The sequence below is a fragment of the Dromaius novaehollandiae genome, chromosome 1 (genome assembly GCF_036370855.1).
Source record: "Dromaius novaehollandiae isolate bDroNov1 chromosome 1, bDroNov1.hap1, whole genome shotgun sequence".
Taxonomy (NCBI): Eukaryota; Metazoa; Chordata; class Aves; order Casuariiformes; family Dromaiidae; genus Dromaius; species Dromaius novaehollandiae.
The window spans coordinates 4,192,463-4,211,779 of NC_088098.1; the positions used below are offsets into that span (position 1 = coordinate 4,192,463).

Below are 19,317 nucleotides of genomic sequence, written 5' to 3' on the forward strand. Positions count from 1 at the left end.
CGCACACACTCTCACACGCACACGCACACGCACACGCACACGCACACGCACACTCCCGCTCTCGCCCCCTCCCGCCGCAGGGGGCGCTGTGGCCCTGCCCCCGGGAGCCGCCGCTCCCCGCGGCCGGAAGCGCCGCCCTTGGTTCCGGCGCCTCTTCCGGCGGGCGGCGGCTGCGGGCCGAGCCGGGCCGGGCCGCCATGGACATCCTCAAGCGGGAGATCAGCCGCAAGCGGCAGCTGCTGGAGGAGAAGGAGCTCGTGGGGGTGAGGGCCGCGGCGGCGGGGACGAGGCGAGCGGCCTAGGATCGGGGAGGGGGACAGGAGCGGCCCGGCATCGGGGGGGCGGGTGACAGGAGCGGCCTGGGATGCGGGGCAGGAGCGATGGAGGATGGGGGGGAAGGGGCCTGGAATTGGCAGGAGAAGGGGTCAGGAGCGGCCCGAGGTGGGAGTTGGGTTAGGAGGGGTTTGGGGAGAGGGATCAGGAACGGCCCGAGGTGGGATTGGGGTTAGGAGGGGTTTGGGGAGAGGGATCAGGAACGGCCCGAGGTGGGGCCAAGGAGAGGAGCCGAGAGGCGCTCGGAGTTGGGGGGGACACGGAGGGGTGCAGAAGCGGCCTGGCTTTAGACCCTCGCTCCTGGATTTGGCCTTTTGGCACTGGTTCAGTTCCTTCGGGCACTGAGGGAAGACAACACCGCCACCGCCTCCCATGGACAGCACGCACTTCCCCTTCCTCACCGCTGTCGCATTCGGCTCATAGTAGCGCTATAGGGCTGTGGAGGGTTGAGCATATGTCCAGCGTGTTAGCTTAACAACAACCACAGCAGAGCAGGGCGCTTCTGTGGGTGTCCAAGCTTAGATTTGGGTGTTGTTACTGGTTGAAGTGAGAAGCTTTGGTCAGAGGCTGTTGTTGGTCAAACTGGCTAAGTATGAAGAAAGGAGTAATATCTCGTATTAGATCAAGGGATATGTTTCAGGGTGAGGTCTGGGGATTCAAGCCATCCTTTGGGTCTGAAGCAGAAACGAGTTCACTAAATACAAACAGAGAGCACTTGCGTTGACTTCAGGTGGGTGCAGTGCCGAGTGGAAAAGCTTGGATAATCACAGTTGCCAGCTGTTGTGTGTCTGGAAGGTCTTGTCAAACATTTGTCTAATATAGGTGCACCAAACGAGCTTAGAAAATATTTTGTACAAAGAGGATTCCTCCCATCCATTTGATTTAGTGTAAAACGACATGTTTTGTACGGTTTCTTTACACACTTTACTGTACTACAATCAGGGCCTTATTGTGCACGTCTGAAGTGAAGCTGGGTGTGCTTTGCACTAACTAGTACCATAATAAAGAGGGTTTTTTTTCAAAGCGCTCGTGAACACATTATACTTCCAAGCCTCTCAGATTATAAATATTTGCTGAGAAGTCACTCTGTATTGCTGGTTGTCATACAAAAAAATCAAGTCAGAAGCACCTTTGAAAATCTAGCCATCTCTGTGAAAGGATCTAGCTGAATGCACCAAATCAAATAAGGACGTTTGAGCCATTACTGCAAAAATACATGAAACTGTAAAATGTTAACAGCTATCCTCTCTTTTAGGGAAATAAAAAATATTTTAAACGCAGTGAGTTAGCCAAAAAAGAAGAGGAGGCCTACTTTCAGAGATGTGGCTACAAGGTATGGTAATTATTCTTTCAGGAATTTGTGTTTACTTTGAAGTCTACATTTTATTATCAACAGTATAAATATTGTTAATGATAATTGTTGTTCTTTGTCCAATCTGTTAATGTTATACATTAGCCTGTAAATGAGAAGCCAGCTGGAGAGGTAGGAGTTTCCAAAACCATTTTCAATGCAGGAAAAGATATGCATGATGTACAGCTACTTGAGTTTGTGTTATGGTTTGGCTTTTCCTTTTATTTATTTATTTTTTGTGGAAAGCATGAAGTGGCTTGGGATCAAAGCTTGTCTTCCGTTCTTTTTAAATTGTGCTTTTAGGCATGAACATTGGCTCTGATATAGCCACCTCCCCTTACTTAAAAGAAATTGGACAGAGTGTACAATTTTCAAGGTCGTCTTGCCAAAATGTCCAAAAGAAATCAGTATAGAGTGGGTGCATATTAAAAAGATCCGTCAAATTTTGTACTGTACGTGTTTGTAATTGTTGTTTTGGCTCCCAATCATCCAGCATTGAAAAAGTGCAACACAGCATTCATTTTCTTGCTGGTAAAATATGAGAAAAAAATTGGTAACCTAGGGTGCATTTTGGAACAAATGAGTGATCTGGAAGGCTTTATCTGCCTTGTAATAGTGTTAGGAGAATAGTTTTCTGGGAAAGAATTTTGTTTTGTTTTACAAGTGTGTGTGTGTGTGTGTGTGTGTATGTATTCTTGCCTGCTTGCTTGATTACATATGTACGTGAGGGGGTTTGCAGTCAGTTTTGAAAGACAGAAGCTCATAATCTTGTTTACTGTTACTGGGTACAGATAGGCTTTGTTTTCACTTGAACTTTACCCAGTTAGTGACTTATTCTGAAACCTTGATCTGTTTGTCGAATATTTGAACATCAATGCCAAAACAATTTTTGGAAAGGCATCAATATGCAGTATAAAGCGATCTGCAAATCCAATCACTCTTCCTAGTGGAAGATACTACATGATACCTTTGAGCCTTAGCTTGAATTCTTCAAAACCTTACATGGTAGTCAAAATGGGATGTCTGTGCTGCTGCAGGAAATGAAATTTAAATGTAACCCTGAAAATAGTTTTAAAATAAGCTGTTTTGTTAAATTCAGTACCTTTTTAGAGCCTCCCAGATTTCTGCATTTGATCTTTACTATATTAATAATATGTAGAATATAGACTGATTTCTTTTTAAATTCAGGTGCTTTTTTGCTTTGCTTAGATTTAATAAGTTGTAATTACTTGACTTGCTTGAAAAAGAAAGCACTGAAACCAGATTAACTGTGGTAAAGATACAGCTTGTAGCTTGGAGTCCAGCTGACAGAATGGATCAAATCTTACCCCCAATGCTGCTGTCTTTTTACAATTTCAAGAATGTTTGTAAGTTAAAATTTATGTATATCCTTCTGCCATGGGAGTGTATTTCCTTGTATATATTTACACAGTTCTTTCATATTTTGTGTTGCCTGTCCGTTCCCCTCTCCTGCACTGATGGATGTTTCCTTTCTCCCCTCCCTTTGTGTCTTAAGTATTGACTTGTTTGTTGATTCCTTGCTCGCCCTAAACTGCTGTGACTGTAGGATTAGTTTGTGTGTTTGCTCATACGGCATTGAATATAGATTTGTGGCTGAATATTGTAGCTGGAGCCACAGGGGTGAGTCCTTGTATCCACATGGAGTCACGCTGATGCCTGAGTGCAAGACTGGGACATTGGCCTGAAAGACTATAAAAACTACTTTAAACAAATCTGCCTAGCACATTCATCAAGCTGTTGAACCTGAATACAAATTGGAAATGATAATTTACTGTCCATGTGTGGAGTGCAACAGAGTGCTGTAGAGTTAAGGAGAGTGTTTCTCTTCTAGTAAGAAAGGAAAGGAAATAAATTCTAATAAGGTATCTAGGAAAAAACAAGATGTGAATAAGCACTGGAAATGGTTCATGTTATAGGAATATTACCAACACTGTTCTACTCATGCAATCAGAAATGTCAAACTTGAGCTTATAAAAGAAACTGTAGTTACACGACTGCTGTCTCAAAGTTGCCTTGATCAAAGAGGCTTTTTGCATTATTAAAATATTGAGTAATGAAGAAGAAAGGCTCTGTTTGATTCAGGGACCTTCTTTTAGATTAAGAGAAATTGTTAATGAGATGCTATCCTTATGAGAAGAGCTTCTTTTTTTTTTTTTTTTTAATATGCAAGAAACTATGCTCATTTGGCAAGTTTGTTGAAAAAATGAATTACCTTAAACAAACAAATACCTCTCAAAATGCAGCTTAAACTGTGGGTCACTGCTAATTGTACTCAGCCCACTGAGATTATAAGTAATGAACGTTTTAAGCTGACGTAGACACCAAAAGAAGCAGTCCCACCCTCTCCCTGCTCCTGGGTTTCATTTCTGCCCTTGTGCCCATGCATGTATTTGTGCTATTGCCTGGTGAGCAGGATGAGGGGGCTAAGCGGGCTGACAAGAGTACCTTTTTTTGCCAAATTATTTTCTGTTTGAATCATTTCTCCTATCTGGTTCATCACCTAGCAATACAAGTGCTTTCGCATGGGTAAGGACGATCGGGTAGGGGCAGGAAGGAACAAGCAGAGGGTGGGTTTGTTTTTTTTGGCACCAGTGCTGACATATGCCTGCTAAATTGATTGCCAGACCTTGGCCATTATCTGTTCCAGTTGCCATAAAGATTGCTTCCTGCAACCTGCAGAAGTGTTAAGTAAACCCTGATACTTACAAAAAGCTTATACTCTTTTATGGTATTCAATTATAGACAACAAAATTCAAAAAACTAAAATTTTAAAATTAATACCATCATATTACAATCTATGTTCTGGAGTTGCTGTATTGCTGTCAGCATATAGGTTTACTTCTATTGGCAGATTAGTAATTATATCTGTTGTATGTAGGTACAGCAGCAAGAAGAGGAGGAGAAACCACTGACTTCATCAAATCCAGTGCTGGAACTAGAATTGGCAGAAGAAAAGTTACCAATGACTCTTTCCAGACAGGAGGTAAAGTCCATCATCATAAGCTAACTAGCTTAAGTTTGCAGCAGATGCGTCTGAAATTTCTTGTTAAGGCTGTGTTTTCTAATGAACTGTACTTTCTATGGCAGTTTGTATTAAATAATGAGTCTTCATTTTTAGAGTCAATTAAAGGTCATCTTTGCTCATCGAGGATCTGCTGTCTGCATGATTGCACAGAGATATGCAGGTGGATAGAGCCTTTATTCATATGAATCTTCGCAGATGTGTTATAACATTTTTCAACTCTTTCAGATGATCTCTTACAATAATACCTTGCTTCTGAGATAATATTGAAAATGGCATGCCAGGTTTTTCCATTGTTTTCCAGCTTCTGTGCTTTGTAGCTCATTGGTCTGAAACCAAATTTAGAAACTAAGTAGATTTTAGATCTAGGTTTCTGGAAAAAAGAATCCTGAAGCTAGAGCTGCTGGTCTGCTTTTTGTCCTTTCTAAGGATAAAAAATATCTATGTGAATTCAAGTACATAAAACAGATCTGTACCCCAAAGCAGAGAAGCAGGAAGTTTAGGAGTACAGAATAAATTCAAGACTTAGAGTACTGGAATTCACAGCTGAGATCATCCAAGGGTGTCATTTGTGCGCTTTATTTTGCAAGACACTTGCTGTTTTTTTACAGAAGAATACCACAGAACTTGTACTGTGGGCTCTCGGTTTCATGTTTGGTTGTGAGGTTTGATCTGTATGTCCTGTGTAATGCACACTGTCTCATTGTTATTGATCTACTTAGATGCCTCTTTTAATTGAGGTTTAAGTGTTCCTGTGCCAGCAGTCTATCCACCTCTGGTTTTGTGATCCATTTGCAAGTTAAATGCCTGCCAACACGTGGCAAGTCAAAAATCTATTTGGAGAATTAAGGAAACGAATGAATGTCTGAATCCATTTAGTGGTTCGTCGTCCAGCCAGTCTGTTGGTGTAATGAAGTGGTGACATGAGATAACATGTAAACTTTTCTCTCAATCACCAAAAATACTGTGTGGCTATTCATATATTAATGAGTCTAGTGCTTGATACACAAAATGAATAAGGGTAAGTATAACAAGGTTTAGCAGGCAATGTGTGAGATCAGGAATAGGGAAAATCAAGTTCAGTTCTTGGCTCTGCCCATGACTTTCCAAGTCAGCTGAGCAACGCTGTTACACCTCAGTTATATCTAGTTTTAAAATAACTATCACATTAGATTGTGGGACTTAATGTTTGCCGAGTGCTTTAGGGTGAGAATCTTCAGCAAGTCAGTCTTGCAGAGGTGTTAGGACAACCTGCAGCATAGTTACAGAATTTGCCTTTGTTAGTGAAAAGTATTTTTATTGCCCCAGACAAGTAGGTGAGTGACCTTATTGTCAAGTTCCTTTGTGATTTCAAAAATGGTATTTATGCTCTGCCAGAAGGATTGATTTTTTGTGTGTGTGTGTTTGTTGAAAACAAGTCAGAACAGGAAGAAGTTAGGCTATACCAAACAGGTTGAGATTTTATGCAAAATTTAGAGCAGTCATATTTGGAATGACCTTTTGCTGAAATACCGTGGGAATTTTATATTTAGATTGTAAAGTGTCTGGAACATTTTTCTACTACTTAAAATATTGCCATTTCCTCTCCAGGCAGGCTCAGCTTGTTATTCTAAGCAGTGTAAATAAATCTAGCGTTCTGGATTTTATTTTTCTTCCTTTGAGAGTTTATGTAAGGGAATACTCTGATTCTTTTCAGGTTATTAGGAGGTTGAGAGAGAGAGGTGAACCAATCAGACTGTTCGGAGAAACAGATTATGATGCATTTCAACGCCTGAGGAAGATAGAAATTCTTGCACCTGAAGTTAACAAGGTAAGACTGGCTAGCTACTAGTTACTTATCTATGGTGCGATAACTAAGCCTGAATGCTATAAAAGTAAGTTACTGAAAGTATTTCTCTGTAAATTTTCACAAGGGAGGAGTGGTACAGAACAAAAAGAAGTACCTGTTTTTTTCACTCATTTGTTATCTGAGAAAATGTGTTAAAGTCATAGAGTTTCTATGTACAATCACAATTCCTTGTTTAAACAGTTTAACCCTAGAAAACTGCTAGGTGTTTGAGTTGAAAAAGGGGCCTCCAGGTGGCAGTCATATGCCAGTTAGCCACTTTTTAGCCAGCAAAGAAAACAGTTCTTCTTGGCTAAAACTAGGCTGGGTTTGTGATTATATGCATCTCTGAGAAGATACAGATAGGTAAGAGAAGGATTACATCCTGTCTGCCTGGTATGTACATGAATTTTCAAATCTCTCATTTCCAGAGCTATAACGTGTTATGTACACTTTCTTTTTATTTCCTTCTTCCATTTAAAGTAACAATCAACTCCAAAAATGACTGAAAGATATATCTTAAATTTCCTGATTTTGTTCCTTTTGTCTTAAGAATTGCTAAATTAAGCATGGAGATGTTTTATGTTCAGTATTGACCAAAGTTGCATCCAAGCTAAGAGTGGAGAGCTGGATTTTATTCCCTGATTCATGATAAACTGAATGGGGCTGCTGAGAAAAGGAAGACCTTTTTCCTGTTCAAATCATTTAAAGCAGGATAAATAGATCTGATGGTTTAAAAAAAAGATAAAGTGCTAACAAAAGCTTTCTCCCATTGATATCTGTGACAGAATTTTTGATGACATTGGTAGAAGTGTGAGGAAATAGTAAGGTCATAAATAGGATTGTGTGGGATTTTTTTATTGTATATTTCGGTCCATATTATTGCTAAGTTTCACTTAAATGTGGGTAATCACTGTAAGCACATTGTGGTTCAGACATTTTTAAACTAATAAATGGCTAATAGAAATGCTCCAGGCAGTCAAGAGCAAGGATGGAAAAGGGAAAGTAATTGTGCGTGTGTATTTTGAGTGGAGTGAATTAATTTATCGTAGGGTAAGAAATGTCATACTCGTTTATAGAGCTTTACACTTCTCATATTAAGAAATGCAAGTCTTCTGACTAAGTCATGTTTCTTGTTCTATTTTAAAGCAGCTCTTAACTTAGCATCAGTTTGAAACCATATATATCATATTCTGGGGTTGGGAATAAAAGCATTGGTAATAATGGGACACTACATAGATGTTTCATGTGATAGTACTGAAGGATTGGTGCTTTCATTATTTACGGCTTTTTCAAGGCAAATGTGAAGACTTAATAGAGCTGATGTTGGTTATGATGAGTTTTTTGTTTTGTTTTGGGGTGGCTCAGTGCACTGCTTGGAGAAGGTGCCTCAAAGAATGTCTTGCAATTTGATTCAGTCTTCCATGCTTTTTGGGGGTGAGAACGTGAGGAAAAGGTCATGTTCATAGGTGTGAACATTGCTTAGGTTTATGCATGTGCTTTATGCTAAGCACTGAAGCAATCCAGAAACTGTTCTTTGAATTCAGTCTGAATTCAGAGAACAAAACTAAACCCTTATGCACATTTTTGAAGAATTTGTCTTTTTTTTTTAAAAAAAAAAGTTGGATATACACTGTGACAATCCTGAACTGCTTTTTTGTTTGTTTTTTGTAAACTGTTTATTTCTTCTCTCTTTGAGGGCTTGAGAAATGACCTGAAGGCTGCCTTGGATAAGATTGACCAACAGTATCTGAATGAAATTGTTGGTGGCCAAGAAGCAGGCGAAGATGATTCACAGAACGACTTGAAAGTCCATGAGGAGAATACTACTATTGAAGAATTGGAGGTATATGATGGGTAGATTTTAATTCTGGGGTTTTAGATGAAATACATCATTATATTGTTGTGAGATAGCGTCAGGATTTGTTCAGACAAAGTTACCTTGTTTTCAACATCTAATTTAGGTATTCCGAATAGCCCTTTGTATATAGTCTGTTAGGAAAAATAACTTTCTAAGCTTGAAGCTTCTAGTTTTAGCTGCCTTCCTAAGCTCTGAATTGCATCATAGGTGGCTGCAATAGACATGTGAAAACTCATGTAGTCTTTGTTCTTGTTAAGAAAATTAAACCTTCCATAACAGTTCTCAACACCTCATCAAAAAGAGGCCAGGAACTTCCTGCAAGGAAAATGGCACAGTTAGGATTCCCTCTCTAGGTGATTTGAAGTAGAGAATTTAATACAAAAGTATTACCTCATCACAAATACTAAGGCTCTTGCAGTGAGTATTTGAGAGGGCAGATGAATTTTCCTTCGGCAAGAAAGGTGGACTCTGAAAAATAGGCACGCAGAAAGAATGTTGTGACCGATATAAAAGGATAAAGAAGAAATGAAAGTTAGAAGTAGGCATTTCACAAAAACTATAAGTGCAGAGAAGATGTGTCCCAGAAACTTCAGTGGAAATGTCTACTGTGCTTTGAAGGAGTGTCAAGGTATTCGTGTAGGTGAGTGGGAATGACTGCCATGGAATGCATTCAGCAGCTGGTATTTTAGGGTAATGTTTTCAAAAGTGTATTAACTTTTAATCTTCAAACTCTTTGCAGAAGTTAATCTTCTTAACATCCCTCCAAAGGTGTGTTTAAAAAATTATCTGATTTATAACTAAAGCTTAAATGAATACATTATTATTAGGAGATAGTCTCTGGCTTTTATGTTAGGGTACCAAGGGTTCTGGTATAAGATAACTGTACTACCAGAGCTGATACCAGTTTTGATGGGGCTGCCTTTATAGATCTGTTAGTTCTCAAAATACTCCCTTTTTCGGGTAGTAGCACAGGCTTGGTTAGAGCTATGAAAGTAATCTTTTTTTAAAGTTTGAAAACACTTCAGTCTTAATTTTATGCTATTTTAACTGAATTCAGTTGAGCATAAAGGGTTGTGCTGAATGTGTGCTGAATGTGTTCCAAATCTAGGAGACTTTTAAAACAAAACTCACTTTGGAAATCTGAGCACAATGGAAATAAATAGCAAAATCAAGTAAACCTCCTGGAAAATGTCTCTAAGGATTGCTGTTAGTATTAAAAGTCTTGTGGTTTTGGCAGGAAGCTAGAGTACTGGAGCATACTTTTTTTTTCTTTTTAAGATTTGTTCCTTCAGTTTCTTGGATACAATTAAATGAAACATTAAAAAGCACCAAAGTGTCAGAAAAGAAAAGCCCATCAGCTTAAAAAAAATTAAGTTATTTGGTGGCCCTGGAGAATCTCAGAAATGCAGTGCACCCACAGTTCCCCTTCATACAGTACTGTTAGACAGCTGCAGTAATTTGGTAGTTAATGAAAGAAAAATTACTGTTGCATTAACTTTTTTTCAGAAATATTCATCTTGCTTTTTTGACTGAATGTTTTTAATAGATTAATAAGTCTCAGTAACATGTATAGCTGCTTCATTCTGCTTCCTAATATTTTGGTTTACTGGCAGAGTTTAATGGAGTTCACACTGCAGTGAATCACATAGTGAGTCAGGCCAACATTCTGCTTTGGAAGGGAGGAAAGGGGGGGCAAATTAATAGGCACTGTAGAAGTAATTTCCTAGTTTCTCCTCTTCTCTAGGCTTTGGGAGAATCCTTAGGACGGCGTGATGATCACTATGACATGGACATCATAACTAAGTTCCTGAAGGTAACAAACTCTAGTTTAGTAGATTAATTATTCTGTGGCTGTGTCATACCTTTCCTAGCATGAAAATATGTTTGGTGAATAGAAGGGCCAATCATTTGGCAAACAGAAGGGCCAATTCCATCTACTTGGAAAGAAAGACTCAACCATTGTGCTTGAGATGTTACTTCTTTAAAATGCTCAGCACTGCCAGGCCTTAGTTAAGTCTGAGGTGACTAGATCGTTCAAGAGAAGTCACAATAGTGATTTCTGATAGACCTGGGAAAGAGCTATTGGACGAGCAGAGTTCTTCAAAATCTGGTCTTACTTTTCCAGACAAAATAAGTATGGCTTTGATTTCCTTTTGATAATTGAGTCAGCTGTATGCAGTTGATTCTGTTTACTACTCTTCTGCATTAAAAATTCTCCTTAAATCTCCCCCCTCCCCTCCTCAGGAAAAACAGTGCAAACTGAGATGAAATGTCACCTGGTATTGTTATGTGAAATAAGAGAATTTTAAAGGAAGTTCACTGGCTTTGCTAAGGAAACAGGTTCAAGTGGATAGTATAAAATTGTTTCCTTATTTCCTGGCAAGAAGCCTGTATTGCCTCTCATTTGAGTCAGTTGGTCCCTGTGTAACTAACTAGATTATCAGGAGTCACAGCAAGAGCTGAAGCTTTCATTTGTGTATATCAGAGAAGTTGGCACTTCAGTATAGTTTGGGCTGGGCTGTTAGGCAAAGAAAACTCAAGAATGGTTATCTAGATGGAGGGAGGGTGCATTTTATGTGTTTGGCTTCTGGTGTGTTCAGTTTCCAGTGCAGTCTTTACCATTCCTTAGGCTCCTTCTAAAAATCGTGCTGAAATAAAAGTGTCTTCCACCTATGTTTTTGCCCTTTTTCTGTCTTTCTCCTCCCATCAGTACTGATACCTATATTGTTGTTTCCTTATTTTTTCTTAGGCTCCTTTTTGTACCCTGTCCGCACTGTCTTTTTGACACCAGCATTGTTCCTATCCCTCTGTGCAAGGCTTCTTGCCGCTTTCATTCAGATTTCTTCTAAAAACTTATTTTGCCATGGTGGCTTAAACCACAGTTCCCAGTTACATCCGTTTTCCCGTCTGTTCTGCTGAGGTAGTCACTAGATGTCAGTATGACACAAACTCACATGTTCTTTGTACAGTTTCTTCTTGGAGTTTGGGCCAAGGAGTTGAACGCCAGAGAAGACTATGTGAAGCGGGGAGTACAGGGGAAGCTGAGCAGTGCTACGCAAAAGCAGACAGAATCGTATTTGAGGCCACTCTTCAGAAAACTTCGGAAAAGGGTGAGTGAATTAAATGCCACTGTCCCCTAGGATGTATTTTGACTTCTCCTTTCAAAGTACCCAGTGGCTAGTGCCCCTTCCTAAGATAATGTTACCTTCACAGAACAAGAGAGGGTAAGAGAGTTAGTCAGGGTTACCCTGGTTCCTTATGTCTACAGCCTGTGGCCCCCAGTTCCGATGTTTTTATCTGGACCAGTGAATTCTTCTGTCTACTCACTGCCTTTCCAGGTGTCTTACATATCACCCATCCACTGGATTGCAAACATGGTAGTGAATTAGGATTGTATTTTGCACTTTGCCACTAGCTACTAGGTGTAACCACATAACCTCTCCTGCTTCATATCCTTCATCTGAATAATGAAGATGTTTTCCTTCATTAAAGTCCTCGAGCTAGAGTAGGTGCAAAACTTTGTATAAATGCTGAGTAGGATGATTTTACTAAGCTGTATATTTTGAAGTAAAGCTGTTTCTTTTTTCTCTTGCAGACGCTTCCTGCAGACATCAAAGAATCAATAACAGATATTATTAAATTCATGCTGCAAAGAGAGTATGTGAAGGTATGTTTGTTTGCACTTTTGCAGCATATTCAGGCTGTCTGGTTCTAATAGATAGAGTGTATAGGTGAACATTCCCATTTTGCATCTTAAAGAAATAGAGCTGGAAAAGCACATGACATATCAAACAAAATGACAAACGATTACTAAGGATTGGGCTCCAGATAGTGTTTGACACACAGTCTGTCTTGGTGGAACCGTACAGTTTGGAAGCATAAATAGAACTTTTCTCAGAGATAGTTATATTAAGTTGCAGAGGAATCCTGAATGGGAAACCTGGTATTGTAAGATTAAATGAAAGTATGGAATTAATGGAGATAATTGGGTGTTGATTAATTAAGTAGGGATTAACTGAGGTTAATTGAGGTATTGTATATCGGACATTGTCTCTTTCTCTGTCTGTATTCACCTTAGCAGACCTGGTAAGGTTGAGGTAAGTTACTGAAAAGTTTTCTGGACAGAATCTGGTTACTGGAGGAGGCAGTACTTTGGCGTACAAGATCAAAGGCACTGCTAGGTTTTGTTTGTAGCTGCTTTCACAAGCAGAACTGATGCTGATAGCATGTCTATGTAAGTAGAGGAAATTGAGCCTTGTTTTGCCTTCAGTTTTCTAGTATTTCTTAGGCCTGTGAGGACTTGGGGTAATTTGTCTAGTAAGCAAGCAAACCTGCTTTTGTTATTGAAAAATCTTAAGATGGCCTGAGGCATGTTTAGTTCAAATCATTTTAAAGTAGGACTAGATGTGTGGGATGGTTTTTTTGTCATTATACTGAAATTCCCTTTCCAATGCCTTTGTGAAGAAAGCGGTGAATGTGCTGGAATGTGGCATATCTTGTAGGTTAATCAGCTGTGCCATTCTGTCTTGCAGGTGCTTGGCTTTGTGTAAACTTCACAGACTGATTTAGGGGTTTTGAGTTTACATTTGGAAGACAGGTTTTTTAGAGGCTAATGAGCCTTGCGCTTTTAAAGATATTCACATCCTTTTCCATTTTGCTTCCTAACAGTCTTGTCTCTTGCCATGTGCTGTTGCCTTGTGTGCTTTTTTTGTTTTGTGCAGCCTGGTAAATATTGTCGGCCCCAAATCCTTATCACTTTGTTAAATGATATGCTCTAAAGCTTTAAACTTTAAAATCAACATCTGACAGCATGAAAATGCCATAATACAAGCTGTCCACTCAACATTAATTAACCCTGTTGCGACAGTCTTGGCAGGGTCTTTAATTGCATGCTCACATACTATTTTTCGTTGCAAAACCATATTTCAGTCAGTGAGTGGGTTTTCCATGTTGTCTTTGAATATGTCTGTACTGGCTTAATATCGATATGTGGCTTCAGCTGTATTTAACTCAGGCAGTTTAGATCTTGCCTCATGTAGGTGAGGACAGAGTTATGTCTGCTCTTCAGATTCGCTCTCAGCTCCTTGAGCCAACGAGCCCGTTTTTCTTCCTGCAGCCCCCTGCCTTGTTCGTTATTGACCTCCCAACTTGCTCAGTGCAAAATGTAAAGACGTTGCAGCCAGTGGTCGTAGTCACTACTCCCTATGGCATAGTCTCTAAATGCGAAATGGAGGGATAATGAACCCTTTATCAGCAAGTCTTATAGCTGCTTACTGATAGTGGAGGAATGTCCTGCTCAAAGTGATCCTTGAAGCCGTGTTTTTGTAATTGTGTGCCTGTCTGTCCCCCTCACTTCCTGCCTCTCAGTTGCGTTGCTCTTTTTTTTTTCTTTTTTTTTAAACTTCATACTTCTCCTTTCTCTGTTTGTCCTCCTTCCTCGTTTTAATCCCTTTCTTCCTCAGGGATGGTGTCTGCTACAACTTCATGTTAAGAAGTGGGGTCTGCTATTTGATCAGATTCATTCACTGGTGCTGCTGTTCTGTCCATAAACATTGTTATAAATGGGCTTATTTAACTCAGTTTTGTTTTGAGCTGGTTCTTGGCCTCTGTGGAAGCTAGCTCCTCTCCCCAAGAGCTGTTGAGGTACGGCACACTTGTGTGGGTGATCTCCCCTCCATGCATGCTACGTGGTCCTGGACTGGACTGTGCTTGTAGCCAGCCTCCCTGGTCCAGAGTGTCACCAAAATGACAAGGGTTGTAAAGGTGATTACAGGCGGAAAAGTTCATGGGCCCTTGAAAGGGCTGAACTGAAACAAGTCACAGTAAACTTTACTTTTTGGGCAATATTAGATGGCCTTATCCACTGTCTTCTTGTACCCTCTATAGATAAAGTTTGTAGCCTTTGCTTACCTCAAAGTTCAGCATAAACATATATTGTGTTAGGAAGCTGTATTGTAAAATTGGTTAATATCATACATTGAAACCCGATTCAGAGAGACTGAAAGACATTTGGTTATTGTTAGAAACTGTATCTGGTAATGCAATAAATGTGCAAGCTCTGCTTTCTAATGCCCTTTCTGCTTTGCTAAGTGCATATACACTGTGTTTCTTCAGGCAAATGATGCCTATCTTCAAATGGCTATTGGAAACGCTCCCTGGCCAATTGGTGTCACTATGGTTGGTATCCATGCTCGAACAGGTCGTGAAAAGATTTTCTCCAAGCATGTAGCCCACGTTCTCAATGATGAGACTCAAAGGAAATATATTCAGGTAAGCACTAGGGAATGCTAGCTTTGGAAATCCAACAGATTTGCTTTTGAAGTTAGAGAGTCTTTGAGAAATACTAGTTTTATAGGTACAAATGATGTGGTAAAAAGGTGCTAGAAACAGGCAGTTGCCTTAGCTTGGGTTATGTGTAACAGCAGTTTAATACCTAGTTCATCCTGGACCTTTGAATGCTCTTGAGTGTAGAGCTGGGAACGAAGTCTAATGCATTTTTCCACAGCCTAACTGCTGCAATGCTCTATTAATGCCAAGGTAACTGCAAACACGTGCTTTATTCTCCTGAGCTCCATCACTGCCTGACTCATGGTTCTGACATTGTGCGTGGAGTTTGATACTCCTGTTGTGTTGACTTCAGTGGTGAAATATGGTGCTTCTGACTATTTCTGCAACTAGATAAATGCAGTCTTGTTTCAGACGTGTCTCTGTAACAGTGTGGGCTCAAAATTGCAGCTGTTACTCATTGTGAACTTCTGTTTACTGTAGAATTAATAGCAATAGTGTTTTTCTTCTCTGACCTTTCAGCGTAGTGAGTGCATGGGTCTGAGGAAACAAATCTTTTCTCCTTTTATTGTCAAATGTAGATACCCCTTGCCAGTTGCAGTCTCATTGAGATAAAGTCCTTCTGACTTTACTCTGAAGCCTCCAGAGCAGCGTCGTGGAGCTCAGAGCTTCTAGTCAGGGAAAGTTTACACAAAAGTCCTCCTGCTGCAGCAAAACGACTCCCATTGCTTTTCAACTTCTACAGATGTCTGCAAGCAGATTGTTTGCAAAGTACAATTCCCCCTTCTCTCTTCAGTCTCTATTTCTTTTGGGGCTATAAGTATATCATCTGATCTCTCTTTGTGTTTTTTAATATCATTGTAACCTGAGAAAATACTGTTCTGAAGTCAGAGGGAGCTCCAGATATTTACAGAGCCAACAAATTAAATTTGATTGATTCTTCTGTAAGGTGGAAATTGGCACGCAGATTACACATCTTCAGACGCAGGCTCCAGTTTAGACCCATTAGTTTAATAACTTGCTTGGATGTATTTAATAGATGAAATAGCTCATGTTCAGCAAAACAGTTTTGTTGACAGTCTATGCTTAAAAAAAGGATTTGGGCTTTGAAGGAAAACTGTTGCGGACCTCAGTGTGACACTCCTGCTTCCTCTCTTACTTTGGGGAATAATTGGCTATCTTTGTCTCTTTGCCACTCCTCTAGCAGGAAGATAATCTGTACTCTGTGGTACTGTTTGTGATCTCTCTTAACATGCCCTTTGGAAGGTACAACATATTTGAATTCCCCAGTTTGCCCCATCTTTGTGGGAACAGATCTGTTGTTCAAGGAAATGGTCATGTTCATCTTCCCACTGTGAATTTCACCCCTGTGTTCCAGAAGTAAAATAATTTTTGAAGAGCCAATGCAGAGATGGCTTTAAACATGTATGTTCTTCCTGTTAGTTTTAAACCCAACATGTTCTTTTGCTGGTACTGTGCAAACTAGGGCATGAAATATTATCTGTGCTCAGAGCAGTGATACCAGAAGCATGGTTAGTTGATTTTTTTTTTTTAACACCTGTAATCCTAACAACCAAACAAAGAGTTCTTATGGTGCTGAGACATCTTTTCCAGATTGTTGTCTACATTGTAAAGGCCAAAGCATCCTCTATTAAATTGTTTTTCTCTTCATCAAGCAGCCATCTTCCATGATGAGGATCTTATGACAGGCACATGTCTTCTTGCCGTCTTGGAGTACAATATCTTTGCTAAATTACGCTACAGCAGTTTTCTTTCTTCTTCATTAGACTTTTATGTGTGACTTGAAAGAAAATAATCACAGGGTTTCTGTCAGGTTGTTCTTTAGGAATCAATGCCTTAAAAGAACTGAAAACTCCACATTCTGCCTTTCTTTTTGATTTCTTTTTAAGCTTCTCCATTATGTAGGTCAGGTGCTGTAACAGTATGGGAGGGAACGACACCTCTCCTCTCAAAAGAAATTGATTGGTACTTCTCTTAGTCGTGTAGCTTTATTTGGTGTCAAAATAGTTTTTTTGCTATTTGAAATTAATTTTATTTTAATAAACATGTTTCTTTTAAATCTTTTACTTTGATAATGTCATTTTCTCCATTGGTGGTGAAGAGGTATTAAAACATTACTGTGATTCTTCATTATGAATCTCTCATGAGAAGCTAAATCTGTAATTTCTTAAGTTATGCCATAAATTCCTTTTTAACAGTGGAGATATTTGGCACTTTGCAGAGAGAAAGGTTAATAAAAAAACAAAACAAAACAAAATAGTAGCCTTTGTCTTTAATTCTTGTTAGGCTGAAAATAACTGGTTGACTGTTAAGTTTGTTTGACAACTGCATTTTATTACAGAAGTGTCCTTGTTTTGGTAATTTGTAGGGGTTGAAGAGGCTCATGACCATTTGCCAGAAGCACTTCCCGACAGACCCATCGAAATGTGTGGAGTACAATGCGCTATGAGGCTCTCTGATGTCCAAGGCGTGACTCATGTTTTGCTCTCCAAGACCCAGAGAGCAGTGAAGAGAAAGCAGTTTGTGCTTGAACACCAACAGAAACTTGGGGTGTGTTTTGCGCAAAAGCATAAAGCAGCAGATTTCTTTACAGCTTCCTTTTTACAAGCCCCATTTATTTTTACATCTTTTAAAATCTGTGCTTTATACTGAACGGATCCAGTATACAATAGAGGTTCCTTTTTGGGGGGGAATGAAGTATTAGGGGACAGTGACCATGACCCTTGCTTTTATTTCAATTTGTTATTCAGGGAACTGTACAAACTGAACTGAGCCCCTCTCCGTTTCCCATATCTTAGAGATTTAGGTGAGAGACAGCCCTGCGAGGGGTGTATGTGAAGTGTTTTGGCTGCTTTCGCCTTGGAGACTGATGTGGGGAGCTGATTAGAGGGAAGCAGTTGAATCAGAATCTTGGTTGTTTCTGTAAAAATGAAGAGTATAATGGCTAATCTTTCATGTGGTATTTATCAGGAAAAAAAAGTTTATATGTTTCTCAGCTGAAAAATACAGCCAGTCTGGGTGAAAAGAGTTTTTGATCTTGAATGCCTCTGACTTTTTTTTTTTTTTTTTTTGTAACTACACATTTAATATAAACCTTCTGGGCTTGGGGGAAGTAATCCTATGGTTCCTGAGGCATTCAAATCCCATTTTTATACATCTGGAGAAAATTTCATTCTGTTGGGCATTGCAAAGAAAATAATTAGGACCTCCCATGACCAGGTACAGTATTTCTGACAGACGCAAATTGTTACCATTGTGCATCTCGACGAGGAATGGAGAGGAAACTCACAGAAACAATGATGCCTAATCTTGCGTAAACAGTGAAATACTGAAAATTTGTTAGTGGTGCAAGTTGAAAGTCCCAGAGACTGAAATTATGTTTTTTTCTAATTATAAGAGCAGAAGTAACTGAGCAACAGTACTAGCATGTGCCCTATCTTAAAGTGAAGCTCCCACACAAATCATTGATCACGGTAGTGTCTGCTAATAACTGCCAGTAGCCAAGCATGCAAGAAGCTAGACCAAACATCTGTCTAGCCCCAGATGCTCTCTCTGGTAGTGATTAATCCTGGACAGTCAGAAAAAGGACCATTACAGAGTAGTCCCCTTTGGGTGGTATATCCTCCCAGCTTATAGCAGTCTGCCTTCAGGGCACGTGTTGCGTGGAGTTTGCATCACAGCCGTCGTGTTCAGTAGCTTGTGATGGCATTACCCGCTGCGATGTTGTTGAATCCTTTCTCGGACCGTTCACGCTTTTGCTATAGCAGAAGGCAGTCGTTCTATGAGAAACCTGAGAAGCCTTTTCCTTGCGGTCTGTGGAGTGGGAAGAGTTGGTCCTTGCTGACTGGTGCGGGATTCCAGCGGGTTTTTAAATCTTATATCCCATTATTGCTGGGCTGAGCAGAACCTGAAGAAATGAGCTAATTTTCAGCTTCATTGTTTTGTCTGAGTCCTCATCTCAACTGGAAGCATGGGAGCAGGCGCTGCTGCCTTCTTCTGAAGGAGTTATCCCATCTAATATTCACCGTGTCCTGGAGCACAGTGAGGCATGACACTTGGGGGTTCGTTTTTGCAGTGAATTTGGTGGAGTATATAAGAGGAATTTCAGGGTCTTCTGGAGACTCTCAGGATTCTCAAGTGCATCTCTGGCCATAGGAATTCTTCAGTCTAGGGATCTGACCCTGAAAGCGAATGTCAAGAGCTTAAGGAGTTTAGAAGTAATAAAAATGAGACTGAAAAGAGATCTAACTGGAGCTTGGGGAAGGGGCTGTGGGGAACAGGCTGGGATTTGTGGGGAGAAGCTGGGCAGATGTCCAGAGCATGGGAGAGGTTTATTAACTGCAGTGTCTGGTGGATTTTTGCGATGTTCTGTATACAGGATTCCTTCAGAGGCATTACTACAACAGGAAACGTTATAACACGGCAACTCTATCCCTCTCCCCACCCTGATGATTTCCTGAACTGTTTCTAAATCTTTAACCTGACCTTAGTCTTAAATTCTTTAGATAATTGAAGGACATCATTGTCCCTCATTTAGAAGAACTATAATTTCCGTGGAAAGTGCAGCAAGTAAATAGCCAGGGAATGTTTTAAGGAGC

At 40.0% G+C, this 19,317-nt stretch overlaps 1 protein-coding gene across 1 annotated transcript; it reads left to right on the plus strand.

Annotated features, from left to right (window-relative positions):
- Positions 1-118: 118 nt before the first annotated feature.
- PRPF18 (pre-mRNA processing factor 18) lies at positions 119-17,746 on the plus strand. Its single transcript, XM_026119400.2, has 10 exons — positions 119-263; positions 1,589-1,666; positions 4,584-4,688; positions 6,424-6,537; positions 8,252-8,398; positions 10,158-10,226; positions 11,383-11,523; positions 12,009-12,080; positions 14,528-14,683; positions 17,088-17,746. The coding sequence occupies exons 1-10, from the start codon at positions 198-200 to the stop codon at positions 17,166-17,168; spliced, it is 1,029 nt and encodes a 342-aa protein (XP_025975185.1). The 5' UTR covers positions 119-197; the 3' UTR covers positions 17,169-17,746.
- Positions 17,747-19,317: the final 1,571 nt, after the last annotated feature.

Coding starts and splice junctions, on each gene's coding strand:
- PRPF18 (XM_026119400.2), top strand. CDS start 198: ATGGACATCCTCAAGCGGGAGATCAGCCGCAAGCGGCAGCTGCTGGAG. Junction 4,689..6,423: donor TGACTCTTTCCAGACAGGAG/GTAAAGTCCATC, acceptor GATTCTTTTCAG/GTTATTAGGAGGTTGAGAGA. Junction 10,227..11,382: donor TCATAACTAAGTTCCTGAAG/GTAACAAACTCT, acceptor TTCTTTGTACAG/TTTCTTCTTGGAGTTTGGGC.